Source organism: Sinocyclocheilus rhinocerous, unplaced genomic scaffold, assembly GCF_001515625.1.
Source record: "Sinocyclocheilus rhinocerous isolate Xijiao unplaced genomic scaffold, SAMN03320098_v1.1 scaffold980, whole genome shotgun sequence".
Lineage (NCBI taxonomy): Eukaryota > Metazoa > Chordata > Actinopteri > Cypriniformes > Cyprinidae > Sinocyclocheilus > Sinocyclocheilus rhinocerous.
Window position 1 is genome coordinate 368,034 of NW_015635053.1, and position 14,630 is coordinate 382,663.

At 36.4% G+C, this 14,630-nt stretch overlaps 1 protein-coding gene across 1 annotated transcript in view; it reads left to right on the forward strand.

Moving 5' to 3' along the window:
• Window positions 1–5,884, forward strand: part of LOC107746503 (cysteine and glycine-rich protein 1-like) — a 13,475-nt gene extending 7,591 nt beyond the window's left edge. The window contains exons 2-6 of the mRNA XM_016560740.1: window positions 1,702–1,811; window positions 2,787–2,955; window positions 3,616–3,745; window positions 3,868–3,961; window positions 5,202–5,884. Coding sequence (XP_016416226.1) covers window positions 1,703–1,811; window positions 2,787–2,955; window positions 3,616–3,745; window positions 3,868–3,961; window positions 5,202–5,278 — 579 coding nt within the window. The 5' untranslated portion in view covers window position 1,702 and the 3' untranslated portion in view covers window positions 5,279–5,884. The remainder of the gene's footprint in view (window positions 1–1,701; window positions 1,812–2,786; window positions 2,956–3,615; window positions 3,746–3,867; window positions 3,962–5,201) is intronic.
• The last annotated feature ends 8,746 nt before the right edge of the window (window positions 5,885–14,630 follow it).

The following is a 14,630-nucleotide window of genomic DNA, read 5'->3' on the forward strand; positions in this document are numbered from 1 at the left end:
ACACCCCAAAGCTTGACAGTCATTACCTCTTCATAGGTCGACATTTTATTCCATAACGTTACACAGTTTTGATGCTGTTTTATGTCTGATGATCGTGTTAGAATACATGTGGAAGCATCTGTTGTTTCGTTTTCTTCTTCACTTGTGTTTTTTGGAAATTCTGTACAGAAGATGTGTAATAGCGCCCCCTACCGTATAACAATGAAAACATGGATTCCAGAAGCACAAGTATAGCTCAAATATATTTATATAAGTATGTAAAGTATACTTAAATGTCATTTTAAGTATATTTCTGAGAAGTACATAAAGCACATTTCTGAGAAGTACATACAAAGTAGACTGAAAGTATACTTTCCTATTTTTTATTTTAAAAGAATTATACTAATAGCACAGTTGAATAAACTTCTTTTTCATAAGGGTAGGCATAAATGAAAATGTACAACCCTGAACCCACTGGGTCAAAAAACTAAAAACAGAGCAACATTGTTTTGTTTTGTTTGGTCTCAATATAGATTCTGAACAAAACAAACAAACAAAAAAAACAATTGATTCCTTTTTTGTTTTGTTTTGCCTCAGTCTCAATGCAAATAACCGATTTCTCTTTTGTTTTGTGGTCTTAATGCAGGACATGGACAAACATAAAAGATTCTGCATAAAACAAAACTGACTCCTGTTTTTTTTGTGTGTCTGTCTCCGTACAGGTTATGGACAAAACAAAAAACCAAAACAACAGATTCCTATTTTGTTTTGTGTCTCAGTCTGAATGCAAACAACTGATTTCTGTTTTGTTTGTGGCCTTAATGCAGGTCATGGAAAAAAAACAAACAAAACAAATAATTCCTGTTTTGTTTGTCTAAATGCAGATTCCGGACACAGCAAAACAACCGATTTTTGTTTGGTTTTGTTTTATTTTGTGTTGCAGTCTTAATGCAGGTTATGGACGAGACTTTTATTACTCATTTATTTAAGGTCAGATCAAAATAATTCTGGCTGACCGGAGATCCATTGCAATGTTAGTCTAGTGAAGCGGGAGGCATATTTAGAAAAGGGAACTCATAAACTTGCCAAGCAGTGAAGTTCAAGTTGTACTCTGGAATCACAACAAGTATGTGCTTTTACATCAGAACTGTGTCGTTTCAGATTTCAGACATGCATTCTTTAATAATCTCAATGCCTTTTTTGGCATTGCATTTCTCTTGTGGTACGTCATCACTTTTATGTAAAGTTCTCTTGTTTTTTTTTTGCTAACTACAGTATAATTATATATACGCATATAGGATTTACAGAACTTCAGGTCTTCCCATTGACTACACTTAACACTGTTTAGACCAGGGGTGCCCAAACTCGGTCCTGGAGGGCCGGTGTCCTGCAGAGTTTAGCTCCAACCCCAATTAGACACACCTGAACCAGCGAATCAAGCTCTTATAGGCATACTAGAAACTTACCAGCAGGTGTGTTGAGGCAAGTTGGACCTAAACTCAGCAGGACATCAGCCCTCCAGGACCGAGTTTGGGCACCCCTGGTTTAGACTGTTACACTTTACTACACACATTTTCTGGATTTGAATATTTATCATTTTTATTGTGGGAATCACTAGGATGTCCCCAAAAATGAATGAATGAATGAATGAATGAATGAATGAGGGATTGGTAGGTGATTTCAGGTCACGTGTGTGTGTGTGTGTGTGTGTGTGTGTGTCAGGATGCCTCTTGGGGGTGGAAACAAATGTGGCTGCTGCCAGAAAACAGTGTATTTTGCAGAGGAAGTGCAGTGTGAAGGGCGGAGCTTCCACAGATCCTGCTTCCTGTGCAGTAAGTCCTGTTCATTTTCCTGTGCTGTCCAGTGCCATGAGTCCACACAGTATCAGTAGTTCAGCTGGTTTAACAAAGTTTACCAAGAGCAGACTCTTTCTGATGAATAAAGATGAATATATAATTTATCTGTTAATAATTATTCATCGTTTGTACAACTACAGGCACAACACTCAGTGCTGAAGTGAAAAATGTGTGCCAGAATGCTTTTAAAGCTGTATTGAAAGAGCAAGCTGTCCGACGTTGGTTGTTTCATAGTTTACATATGTATTAAAAGAATACTTTTGAGTGTGTGAAATTAGGTTCATAAAACTGCATCTTGAAACCACAGACCCTCCTGTCGAATACGTTTACAAGTTTGAATAAAGCATTAGCATCTAGATAATTTATTACCGTACAATTCATTATTGCTACCTTTTTCTAACATTTAAAAAGTATGGCATCTGCTATAATTTAGGAGACACTACTTCTAATTATGGATAATGTTAATGACGGATAGTATATGAATTGGGTCACAGTCATAGTTCAGGTGGAAACATCAGTTTTTTTGTCTAGATTGTTCTCTGGCGCTCTCTTCTGGTTGTCTCTATAAATCACTTATGAAATATAATATTACCTTGCTTTGGGCCCTCAAAGGCTCTGCATACCAGACAGACTGTCTGCAGAAAAAAAAAAAAATAAATCAAAGCACCTTTAATGAAAAATTCAACACAGAACCCTGCCAAGGTGTTCCTCTACACAGACAAGACTTTATGATCACAAAATGCAAAACATTAGCACAGTAGATATAGCAATATTTCTAATATTAAACTATGAAAAATACTCTCTCATCTAAATAACACTTTCCGACATCTATATTGCTTTGGTAACCAGGTTACTGCCATTATTATGTTTCTGAAATCTTAAAGCTGAAGGTCACTGCAGAACACTTTTATCTATGTAGCTTGTAATATTCACTCATCCTTCTCATTTCAGTGGTGTGCAGGAAAAATCTAGACAGCACTACTGTAGCCGTCCATGAGAATGAGATCTACTGCAAAGCCTGTTACGGCAAAAAATATGGGCCCAAAGGCTACGGCTACGGCGCTGGCGCAGGAACTCTGAGCATGGACAAAGGAGAGTCACTGGGAATTAAACATGTGGAGTAAGAATACACTTCATTTGAATTTGAATTCTTAAATATTGCTTCAGATTTCATTCTTTTAGCATCTAGTCTCACAAAATTAGGCTTTGGCTGTCGGCATAATGTATACTTCATAGCCTATTCTGGCCAAACCCACGCATTTACATGGAAAGGAACCATTTGATCAATATATAAAGCAACCAACTACAGTTTATGCTATTTTACACATTTATAGCAGAGCATGTATGCAACTCTTAATAAAAATGAAGTTTAACCATGGCTGCAAAGCAAAAAAAATCTGTGAAGAATTACTTAAATTTTGCTCTATTCCTCACATAAAGTAAATAAAAATCATATAACTACAGAAGTTTTGGAATATATTGCAGAGGTTGTAAGGACCACTTTATGATGCCTTTATAAATTTTTTGGACTGACAGCTCTTGGCCCTCATCCATTTTCATTCTACGGAAAAGAACAGCATGAACATTCATCAAAACGACTTCTTTTGTGTTTCACAGGAGAAAGAATGTCAAACCGATTTGGAACAAATTTGAATGATTTAAAGAGGAATTTGGAGGAAAATATTCCTTTAAAGATTCGCTGCTGTAAATCTAGCAAACTGTGGCCAATCTGGTGACTATTCAGCACCTGAATCTTGTGTTGTGTGTCTTCTGATTGCAGGCCTCAAGAACACTGTCCAACCAATAACCCCAACGCATCCAAGTTCGCTCAGAAGTTTGGCGGCTCTGATGTTTGTCCACGATGTAGCAAGGCCGTCTACGCAGCTGAAAAAGTCATAGGGGCAGGAAATGTAAGCCAAAAGCAGAAATGACAGGAGAAAAATGCTGTGATGATGCACCAAAATTAACTAAGCCATCAGTTATGGTCCTGTATATGGTCTTCATTATGCGACTGTGGTTTTCTTCTGTGCAGGCATGGCACAGGGGTTGTTTCCGATGTGCAAAGTGCGGCAAGGGGCTGGAATCTACAACTTTAGCCGACAAGGATGGAGAAATCTACTGCAAAGGCAGAGTATCCGATGTTATCTTCTCTCTTCTGATTCCTGCCAAGCAACCACCTAGAAAATGTTAGAAATTATAAAGCAGCTAGGGCTGGGTCGACAATATTAACTGATTTGAGTCGAGCTTCATTTTCATGAACCAATATCGAATCCAAAATCCCAAGATTGATCTTTGAGTCTATATGCTATATGCTTTTTCTGCAGACACATGAACAAAACTTCCCTTAACATCACCTGCAGCGTGCCTCCCAATAATTTTAATAAGCTTCGTGAGATGTTACTTTTGATTTGAAAAAGTCTCCGCTTTAAAATTCTGTCAATTTTATCACATATGGTTAAAAATTGTAACGGTTTTATGTAAACTGTAAATGTCCCTGTGGTTCTGTACTGGGAATTTGTCGCTTTCTATTGGTAGCATGTTAAAACCACTAAATCCTAATGGAATGTGGTCCAAAACACACTATTGGAGAGGGTTGCCAGGTCTGAGTAACAAAACCAGCCCAAAGGCCAATCAAAAATAGGCCCAAAAAAGCCCAACTACCCTATCCAAATATCAAAACTCAATTTATGCGTTATGGCAAATTTTTAAACTGTGAGCAACAAGCTACAAGCAGTCCAATTCCACAGGAAAACTATGAACCTGGCAACCCTGCTACTGGAAACCATTAGTTAATGGTTTTAATTGTTAACAGTTCATGGTTTGCAATATTTCCACAACAAATAGCATTATAAACCGTTTGAACTTCTGAGAAGGTTTCTATTTATTTATTTTTATATTTTTACCCCCCAGCAGGGAGTATTTTAACCACAGAAAGGTGTCAATAAAACAGCTTGTAAATTAATGATATGGCTTGTAACGTTATAGTTTCCTCAGGAAAGCCATCCAATGTCCATAACTCAACAATTAACTCTAGAGAGGAGTATTTTGCTAAATATATGCACTATATTACATACTCAATATATTTTTACTTTGAAAAGCCACCATTTAAATGTTTATATCTCAACAATGAATTGGAGTCCTCTAGAAAAAGTGACGTGTACTGTACCTGATATATATCCAAAACGAATTGAATCAACTCAAATCAAGAGCTTATGAATTGGAACTGAAATCTGTGAAATCTTTATCAAAACAGCAACGTCCTGGAAACCACCTAAAATCATTGTGGCGAGATTTGCAATAACACCACTCTAATTTGTACAAAAATTGTCATGGTGCCATATTAACTTCATTTTGTGCTCTACACAGGTTGCTATGCCAAAAACTTTGGACCAAAGGGCTTTGGCTATGGTCAAGGCGCTGGAGCGCTGTCACACACTCAATAGATCAACATGGCACAACTTACCCCACATTCCCCCATTCATAAGCATCTGTAGAAGCACCTAAACACCTCTTGCTCGCGTACATGTGCAAGTGAGTGCATGCCAGTGTCTTCAAAAAGGAAAGGCAAATCTAGAAGGAAACCAGAGTCCAGATGCCACTGTCTAAATCTTACACGCGACACATTCCACAAGACGTCATGTCATTGTCTTAATCCCATAAACATCTCTTCTTAACTCTTGAACACTGCCAAATGCTTGGAAGAACGTCAAGTATGTAAACTAAACATGGGATTAATCTGCTCACCTAAGATGATCACTTGAGTTTGCACAGGTTTAGTGGAACCTGAGCTGTGCTATTACGTCAGTATTCCTCTGCTTAGATGTACTGTCTGTTCTTAAATGGATCTGCATACCAGTTTACCACATGCTTGTGTGAGCTTTAATCACTGTAAAGAATGTTTTCTTCAGCATGACTGAGTCACAAGTACTCCCTGGCTTAAGATGCGCTAAATTTATTTCACTCTCAATGGAAAAATATCCCACATATGCATTCTGCACGTATTGTACTTTAAGAAGATGTTATAGAAGTAAATGTTCAAATATGCACAATTTTGGTGTCTCTTTTTATTTTTGTCCGTTAAACTGAATAGTTGGTGAATGTAAATGTTTGAGAGATTTGATGTATGTAAAATGAATGTACCTTGCAAGTAAGTAGAGCTAGTTTCAGTATATATTTCTAGCAGAGGGTAAATTATTCTTGATGTCACACCTACAGGCCACATCCCATTCTGTAGCTTTTTGTAGAAAAGGTAAAGGATGATGAACACTAACGTTAAAAAGTTTGGAGTCTAAGCTTTTTAAAATATTTTTTAAAACGTCTCTTCTGCTCACCATGGCTGCATTTATTTGATCAAAAATACAGTACAAACAGTAATCCTGCACTGTAAAAAATTGTGATTTAACAGTAAAAGACTGTAAAAACGATACAGTAAAAACCTCTTAATTGGTTAACAGCAAGTTTCCATAATATATTCGGTGAATAAATGTAATTACAATTGTAAAATGTAATTTATTCCTGTGATCAAAGCTGAAATTTCAGCATCATTACTCCAGGCTTCAGTGTCACATGATCCTTCAGAAATCACTCTAATATTTGAAGAAACCTTTCTTATTATCAGTGTTCAAACTGCTTATATTTTGTGGAAATCGTGCTACTTTTTCAGTAGTCTTTTATAAATAGAATTTTGAATTTCAAAAGACCACCACTTATTTGATATAGATATCATTTTTTGTAACATTTATAAATGTCTTTAGATCAATTGAATGCATCCTTGCTAAATAGATGTATATATTTCATTTTTAAAAATATCTTCCTAACCTCAAAACTTTGAACCATAGTGTGCATTGTATCACACATCTAAATGTCATACAAGCTATTGTTTCATATACACCATTTATACATACCATTTATGAGGCCTTGTTTTTGTTTAAATTTTCTGTATTAACTCTGGGCTTAGTCGACCTAGAATCAAACCTAGATAATAAAAAAACCTCCGATCTATGAGACTGTGGATGGTAAAATAATCGTAGAGGATGAATTTCTTAATTTCCTCTCGGTTAAAATAAAAACCATGAGCCAGGATCAAATAATGCTAGTTGCTTCAAATACTTTTGATTCTGAGTGGATTGAGTCGTCGAAAAAACTGCTGTTTGAGCTCCGTCCGGGCACTAAGCAACGGTGCGTGGCATGTAAAGGCAGTCATAAAGATGTAAATAATATAAAAAGTTGTCTAAAAGTGCTTAATGAGTATGGCGAAGGCATGAGGCTAGTAGACCATATCTTACTTGCCCTGACAAGAAATATCATAGTAAGCCAGGGTGGAAAAAGTATGTATCAGCAAATCATAAAAAAAGCAAAGGAAGCATTTAAAGGGGTCATATGATGCGATTTAAATTTTTCCTTTCTCTTTGGAGTGTTACAAGCTCTTGGTGCATAAAGAAGATCTGTAAAGTTGCAAAGACTAAAGTCTCAAATCCAAAGAGATATTCTTTATAAAAGTTAAGAGTCAGCCACACCTACCTAAAACGGCGGATATAGCTGGTAGGCCCAGACAAGGACCACTTTTGGACCATAAAAAGTTAACTAATGTCAAGTATAAATATGCAGTTCGTTATATTTGTAAACATGAACAAGTGATGAGAGCCGATTCAATGGCGGAAAATCTACTTTGTAATAATGTGAATGCTTTCTGGAAGGACGTAAGATCAGTAAATAGGAGCAATGGGACATTACCGTGCTCTATCGAGGGTGTTTTTGGAGCTGAGAATATAGCAAAGTTGTGGAGACAACATTATTCTACTCCGTTTAATTGTGTAAAGACTGAGCCATGTACAGTAAAGTGGAAGTAGTCTCTAGTATGGATACAGGGAGGATTACAACAAATGAGGTTTATCAAGCAATAATTCAGCTTAAAGATAGGAAAACTGGTGGTTTAGATCAAATTACTGCTGAACACCTAACATTTTCGTGTCCTAGGCTTGTGGTTCTTCTCGCGATTTGCTTCACTGGTTTTATGATACATGGGCTGCTGCCAGAGTCTATGTTGTCAGTAACCTTGTTGCCTGTTATTAAGGATAAGGCTGGCAAGGTAGGTAGTTTGGATAACTATAGACCAATTGCTTTAGCGAGTGTTGTGTCAAAGGTTTTGGAAAGAATCATATTAGATCGATTAGGTGTTTATCTTGATACCACAGGCAATCAGTTTGGTTTTAAGGCTCACCATAGTATTGATTTGTGTATATATGCTCTGAAGGAAGCAGAAGAACTGTATAAAAGACAAAATTCCACTGTTATTATAATCGGCTTTATTGATGCTTCTAAAGCTTTCGATAGAGTTAATCATCAAAAGTTGTTCAGTAAACTAAGACAAAGGGGCGTACCTAATAGCATATTAAGAATTTTCGACATATTTTTTTGACATATTTTCCCAATATTGACATATTGAATTGCCAGAAGAATTAAGTGACTGTAGGACTGGATGTATGCTTGGTAATACCACAGTCAATCACAATTTTTTCCCAAGTAGTGTTGGTTTTCAACAGTCGCTTAATATATGTTCTGATTATGGGATTAGATATGATGTGCAATACAATACAAAAAAGAGTGTTGCCATGATATGTAGAACCAAAGAACATAGAGATTTGAATTTCCCAGATTTTTATTTATCAGGGCAAGTTTTAAATGTATGTACAGTAAAATATTTAGGTCATATCATTAATAATGAAATGAGTGATAATGTTGATGATGATGATGAAGATGATATGTATAGGCGACGTCGTAAGTTATATGCTCAAGCAAATATGTTGGTGAGAAAATTTTATATGTGTTCAGATCAGGTAAAGATAAACCTTTTTAGAGCATATTGTACTTCTTTTTATACTGCTCCTCTGTGGGTTAAGTTTAAGAAAGAATGTATGCTTGGTAATACCACAGTCAATCACAATTTTTTCCCAAGTAGTGTTGGTTTTCAACAGTCGCTTAATATATGTTCTGATTATGGGATTAGATATGATGTGCAATACAATACAAAAAAGAGTGTTGCCATGATATGTAGAACCAAAGAACATAGAGATTTGAATTTCCCAGATTTTTATTTATCAGGGCAAGTTTTAAATGTATGTACAGTCAAATATTTAGGTCATATCATTAATAATGAAATTTTTATGAAATTCATTAATAATGAAAAAAGAGTGATAATGTTGATGATGATATGTATAGGCGACGTCGTAAGTTATATGCTCAAGCAAATATGTTGGTGAGAAAATTTTATATGTGTTCAGATCAGGTAAAGATAAACCCTTTTAGAGCATATTGTCCTTCTTTTTATACTGCTCATTTGTGGGTTAAGTTTAAGAAAGAGAGCCTATGTAAGCTTCAGGTTGCGTACAATGACTGTATGAGGATCCTGCTGAAAAAAACAAGATGGAGCAGTGCAAGTGATTTATTCTGTAAGGCAAGAGTACAATCATTCCCTGCTTTAATGAGAAATTTGATTGTCAAATACTAGGCATACTGAAGTGCGATATCAGTCCTCTATGAGGAAGTATTGGTATAACTGTCTTTTTTAACGTGTATTGTTTTGGTTTGTATTGTGTGTTTCTTGTTAATGGACCTTGAGTCTGGAAATAAAGGTGAAAAAAAAAAATTTAAAGTGAGCATACTTAAAATAACTACAATCCTTTCACATAATCTCAATCACATGCGAAGTTCATGACCTAATCATTTTACTATTTTATAAATGTACTACATGAGTCACTCTCTTATTGAGTTTCACTGTGACTGAAAGATGAACAGTCTGACACTTTCAGTCAGGCCGCTCCCTTCTGGGAAGTACCTGAGAGGCCTTTAAAAAGTCGTAAACATTTCATTGATCAAGAACATTACATGCTAGATACAATCCACCTTACAATTTATAGTGAAAAAAAACACATTTAAATAAGTATGCTTATAATTTTTGTCAACCAAAAGGGAGTTTTATGTTACACTTTATGGTATTTTGTGCATTTATTGCATTATTGGTGATGTGTGTTATCCTGAAGGTGTTGTGTTGTGTAGGTTACACTCAGTTCTTTGTAAATACAAGCATTGTTCCTGGATATGCCAATTTCAATGAATATTATGTGGCCTGCCACATTTATTATTTTTCATTATATTTGTTTATTATTAAATTCAAAATAGTTCAATCAGTTTGCAGAAACTGTACTCACCCTTTGGCCATCCATTCTATTTTATCATCAGAATAGATTTGGAGAAATGTAGCATTACATCACTTGTTCAGCAATGGATGCTCTGCAGTGAATGGGTGCCGTCAGAATGAGAGTCCAAACAGCTGATAAAAACATCACAATAATCCACAAGTAATCCACACCACTTCAGCCCATCAGTTAACATCTTGTGAAGTGAAAAGCTGCATGTTTGTAGTAAACAAGTCCATCATTAAGCCATTTTACTTTTAAACTATTGCTTCTGATCTGTGCATATTTCTCTTACAATTCTGACGAGATGGTTTTCCACTGCAGAAAGCAATAGAAGGCTCGTATTTTAGCCTGAAGCAACGGTTTGAAGATAAATGGATTTGTTTATTACATGCTGCTTTTCGCTTGAAACTATCATTGTGACGGCACCCACTCACTACTGAGGATCCATTGGTGAGCGAGTGATGTAATGATAAATTATTCCAAATCTGTTCCCATGAAGAAACAAACTCATCTGCAACTTTCTGCAAATGTTCATTTTTGGGTGAATTATTCCAAGCAGATTTAAGTTAAGTTAAGTAAGTTTTTAGATTTAACAAAATAACAGTTTTATAACAAATTTAACAGGATATTTTCTTACAGTTTAGGTCATCCGTAGAAGATATAAAAATATTACAAGCTGTTAAAGTGAGCTTCTGATACAGTTACGCCCCACTGCAGTACACCTGCTTGGTTAAACTTTTCACCTGATACAGGAAAGTGAAATTAATGACTGGGATATGATCAATGTCAAACATTACAAACAAAATTCACAGTGCTGTGTGGGAGTAACGTTGTGCATACAAGCTGTGTGCATGTAATGGCTGTTGAACTGAGGGAAGGAAAAGAGCCCCTGCCAAATCTAGCATTAAGATGAATGAGAAAATGGCTCCTTTTTCGTTTTTTGTTTTTTTTCCAAAAAACGAAAAACGAGAATTCAGCTTAAATTTTCGTTTTTCGTTCATGGGTGGAAAAATGAATAAACAGCTTGAATATTCGATTTCTACACGTGGGCGGGTAATTTCTGCTGATTGGTCAGCCGAAGATCAAACCGTGCCTTCATCAGTTCTTCTGCAGTATCACGCAGCAGAATAATAGTCCACTGCTGCAGTTGTATGGATTCTTAAGCATTTATTGCAACTATATTTAATCTTTTTTCATCAAACAAACAAGCTAATGAATAGCTCGACACAACTCATACTGGGGCAGAGTCTAGACAGGGCTTTCTTCTGTGTAGATATAAATTATATTCTTTGCATCAGCTGGGCAGTCATCAGTTCTTCTGCAGTATCACGCAGCAGAATAATAGTCCTCCACTGCTGCAGTTGTATGGATTCTTAAGCATTTATTGCAACTATATTTAATCTTTTTTCATCAAACAAACAAGCTAATGAATAGCTCGACACAACTCATACTGGGGCAGAGTCTAGACAGGGCTTTCTTCTGTGTAGATATAAATTATATTCTTTGCATCAGCTGGGCATGGCAGGGTATGATATTACAGCTGTCATATCCTACACTGCTCACCCAGTAAGTATGTTTGTTTAATTAATTAATTCGTTTCAAAATAAATTTTAAACACTAAGACAAAAAGGAAAGAATAATAAATTGGCTTGGGTATATATAGGCCTATGTTCACGCAAGAACTGTCATTCTGACTGACAACCGGAGAACAACAGATATTAAATAGCCTACTGTTAGAGTTATATAATGTAGTCTTGTGTTTTATTAAAATTTATTATAATTGATATCTCAAACGGATATGCACTTGTGCGTAGCGTGAGCTGTGAGAACAACATTAAGGTGAGTAGTCACTCTAGTTCACACAGTTCCAATAAATTGCGATGGGTTAGCCTAACTCAATAAGCAGACAGACGCGACTACAGTCAAGCGCAGACCAGTATTGAAGTGCACAGGAAATAAGCAGCAGTCATATTTAAAGCAGTTTAAATTATTATTGAGTACTACTGATTGATGTTCACTTGGATTATTTTCCCCATCGAGGGGAAATAACTTCAATATTAAATCAAAAAACGAATGATCGAATGATACACAGATTATTATGGGTCCGTGTGCGTTTTCATAGTTTGTTTTTCAATTTGAAATGAAATAAGCAGAAACGAGAAAACTGTTGTTCAAAAAAAAAAACGAAAAAGAGATTTTGGCTCAATTTTCGTTTTTTTGGTTCACGGGTAGAAAACGGATAAACGATTTCAAAATAAATTTTCCCCTTGTCGGCAGTCCTAACACGCCCCTTTCCGTCGATTGGTCAACCAAATCTGAGCCTGTGATATCATCCTCAGTTTCCTCAGTTTGTTCAACAAAATAATAGTCCTCTGCTGCTGTACTGGGCAGGTCTTAGATCGGACTTTCTTCTGTGCAACTTAATGCATTTCACAGAAATATGTAGGCCTACTTCAGAAATTTTAATCAGCACCCAGCCTGTTTTATTTAGCTGTGCTCCTAGTTAAATCTGTATGGTGAAGCTGCACTACCTGTTAAGTATGTTTCTTGGACTGGTTTGGTTTACAGTAGTTGGGATCGTCACAGGGCATTGGTAAGAATGCACAGAAGTCCATGAGTCCAATTACTGTTTTTAATAAAGTTTCATGCAGAGACAGCGAACATTTATATCGCTAGCATTAGCTTCATGGAGACATGGATGCAATACATATCAAAACGAACGTTGAACGAACTGAGGATGACGTCATGGGCTCAGATTGAATTAATTAATTAATACAGGTTTCATTCATAGCGTTAAAATCCTGCTGTAGTCGTGCATTCTATTTGTAGCAAATGTGGATGAATGTTCAACACAATTCAAGTAGCCTACATCTTTGTATTTTCCAGTGATAATGTAAGACTGATGACACTGGTTCCAGTTAGAGCAAATGACCTAAATGTTTTTTTTTTAAATGTGTGGCCTGATACTCTTGAAACAACATGGCATGGACCCTCCGAAATAAGATTCGAATGCTAAGAAGAGGAAAAGATTGTCCTCTAGTGGACCGAATGCACAATAATGTCCGGCAATATCTCAGCTATGAAAAGAGCGCCTATACTTCTCACAACCAGTGACTTTCAAACATGTTCATCATTCCATTTTAGTTGTATCATTAGTGAGGACAAACACTATCGGATGAGTTTCACTTCCTGCTGTTCTCAAGAGTTTGAGACTCAGAAGAAAGACCTTTCTGATTTGAACAGAGTAAAAAGACTCTTTAGATTTGGAACATATAGTCCATGGGCAAAATACTTCAATAATTTGGGAAGGCACATTGTTTAAGTGAGGTACAGAGCATGCCAGCACCAAAAAACAAGCCACAAATCTCCACCAGCCAAAGATTGTGTCCATTTTGGTAGTTTTTTTGGTATAGCTTAAAAATCGCAAGTGCACTGAAAGTTAATGGGAGAATTTGGCCTGAGTTATTAAACAGAAAAAGGTTTGAAGTAGCGTGTTTGAAGAGTAAATATTCACACTAACCTATATTGTTTTCTTTTAATTTATTTAGATTTAATTTAATTTTTACAATTTTCAATTTGATGTCATTTTTCACCAGAACCCATATTTGTGAAATGTTCTGAAGTTTTGAAATCTTGTTTTTAGTAGAATTGTAGGAATTAAAGGATTCTTTTTGTCCTACGGAGACTATTAAAAGTTCTTATCATCAAAACCCTATTACCAGTTTTATAAAAGATCTAGTTTCATTTTTTGTGTGTGTGTTGTACTGGAATCGTAGGCTATATAAAAATATGAATAGGATCCTTTGGTTCTAAATTATGACAGGAATTCTGTAAAAGCGCTTTGACTGAGGGACTAATAATAATAACAGCAGTCAGACGTTAAGTGTCCCGTCAAAGTGATTCAGTGGAATAAAAGAAAGGCCCTTCACAAAAAAAGCCGTCTGAAGTAAAGATGTCATGACATGAATGGACGCACGAGCTAATGTTTATCAGGCAGCAGCAGCAGCAGCATTCCAGAGTGCAGTTAAAGTAGGACTAATCTCCATGACATCACGACCGGGGGGGGAGCCTTCAGAAACACGAGAAGAGTCGCTTTCAGAGGAGCAAGTACCAACATGCCCAGATTATGGAACTTCCGAGTAGATTGTAACAATATATAAAAGTCAGAAACTGATCTTTAGCCACGGAGGAGTCTGGCGGCAATGCAGCGACGATGCGTTAGAATCAGTAACGGGTTCTTTAGAGGGACCATTTTCAGCAGAAACCTTTAAAGTTGAGCGAAACGAAATAAATGAAGGCGTTTTATACTGTATTTAGTGGGCGCACAGCGGTTAAGCGCGTTTGCGTGCAATGTTCGGTCGTTAACGCTACGCGAAAACAGCAGCGAACGCTTCGCCGATTCTAATTAACGATTGTTTTTGGTTTCACACCAACCTTCATTCAGAATGAACCAGTGTAAGGTCATGAAGGACGGCTATCTGGAGAAGAGGAGTAATGGAGTTCTGCAGCTGTGGAAGAAGAAGCGGTGCGTTCTGTCAGAGGACGGGCTCCGTCTGTACGACTGTAAAGACGAGAGCGGTAAAGAGATGCTATTCGA